This window comes from Pundamilia nyererei, unplaced genomic scaffold (genome assembly GCF_000239375.1).
Source record: "Pundamilia nyererei isolate P.nyererei 1_Seehausen unplaced genomic scaffold, PunNye1.0 scaffold00003, whole genome shotgun sequence".
Taxonomy (NCBI): domain Eukaryota; kingdom Metazoa; phylum Chordata; class Actinopteri; order Cichliformes; family Cichlidae; genus Pundamilia; species Pundamilia nyererei.
In genome coordinates, this window is record NW_005187404.1 from 1,567,340 (window position 1) to 1,569,008 (window position 1,669).

At 43.5% G+C, this 1,669-nt stretch overlaps 1 protein-coding gene across 1 annotated transcript in view; it reads right to left on the reverse strand.

The window, feature by feature from the left end:
• The window catches only part of pcp4b (Purkinje cell protein 4b), a 44,392-nt gene extending 42,945 nt beyond the window's left edge, over positions 1-1,447 (reverse strand). The window contains exon 1 of the mRNA XM_013910780.1: positions 1,116-1,447. Within this exon, the coding sequence (XP_013766234.1) occupies positions 1,116-1,124 (9 nt within the window). The 5' untranslated portion in view covers positions 1,125-1,447. The remainder of the gene's footprint in view (positions 1-1,115) is intronic.
• Between the last annotated feature and the right edge of the window lie 222 nt (positions 1,448-1,669).

The window sequence follows — 1,669 nt, forward strand, 5'->3', positions numbered from 1 at the left end:
GATTGATTGATTGATTGATTTAAAAAAATTCTGTGAAAGGTATTGTTTTTGCGAGCACAACTTTGACTGACTGAACTGATTGCAAGGCGTCTGCACCTCTGCTTGCAGCTGTGTGCTGATGTCCCATCAGCAGATGAGTCCAGACATCTCAAGTACTGACCAGGATGGAGGTGTCACTTGGATCCACCTCCGTCTTCTGACAGTGTCAATCAAACGAACAAAGAAAAAAGAGCTTTGAAGATATTATTGTCAGAACAGCAGCTCTTTTTAAATGATTTTGTAAACCAGGTGTGATAGTTGCTGAAAATATCAGCTATCCATACCTAAAGAAAAGAAAAACTGTGGTGACTCTGGGTGTAATACAAAAAAATGTAATCATTAAATTGAGCTATTTATAACCTCCTCCCTCCAATTTCATGGAGCTGAAACATCTGTGACTGTGTGGCGTTTTGGCGGAGTTAGGAAACAGCAGTTTTCCACTGAAAGCTGAACCCCTGTGATGTTACACGTTTTTAGCCAGAACTGCTGGGAGTTTGTGAAGCACAATAAACCTACAGTAGAGTTGGCACAATCGCCATGTACTACCAGTCACACAAGCTATATGATAAAAAGCAAAACACTTCAGCAGCCTCTTCGTATCCCTGCAATAAAAAGTGTTTTAAAATGACAGCGAAGAGCACAAAGAAAAAAAAAGAAAAAACAAACACACACTGCGCTCAAATTCACCACCTTTTGTTCCCTGTAACTGCTGTCAAACCACGCTGTGTAGTTCAAAAATATAAATCACAGCAACTGTACTGAAAAATACAGTTATTTATCGTAAATCCACTGTCACTTCACGGGGAGTAGCCCACGGTGCAATAATGCGCCCCGGTGTTTCCTACATCGCTCATTGTTCGGCACACTTTGATAGTGTCTGACACTCAGTACTGAATCATATCCGAGCTGCAACAGAAGATGTGAAGAAATCCCATCAATTAACAGAAATCCGGCGTACACGGCAGCTCGCGTGGGGCGTTAAACGTCTCATTAATACAGTTTCCCTTTGCGCAAGGACCGTGCGTAAAAGGGTTCATCCCGACGCTTCTTTGGTTTAAATCATAAAATAGTCCTACCTCGCTCATGATGGACAGTAATGCCGACGTTTCCCTCCCTGCTTCCACTGCGTGTCTTGTTGGAAAGTGAAGTTTCGGGCACGGTGATCTTTAGAAGAGTGGCTCGCCGCGGACAGAGCAGCTTTATAAAGCGTTAAGCCCAACTCCTCCGTGTCATCACATCACTAATAAACCAATAGGAACGCCGTGGGCAAATGTGTGTCCCAAGTCACCACCCAACTTCTTCAAGCTTTCATACGCTGTGTAAGCCCTTTTCACGGTGATCAGCCAAACGGAGCCGCTGTCTCCTGTTGATGAACACCCACTCACAAAATGTGAGCACCGGGAGGCATTTCATGCGCCAGTCATCATGTCATCAATAAACAGCAACATGTACCACTGTCATTTTCACCTCAGCGTGTGCGCCAGTGCGAGCTTCGTGGCAAAAACTCAGTAGTAAAATTAGCAGCTTCTTTAATTTCCCTTAAAAAGGGCAATATTCACTGCTGGAAATCGGCTTTATAATGTTTGTGGGAGTTCGCTGTTGTACAATTCCTCTTATATTGCTTTGCATT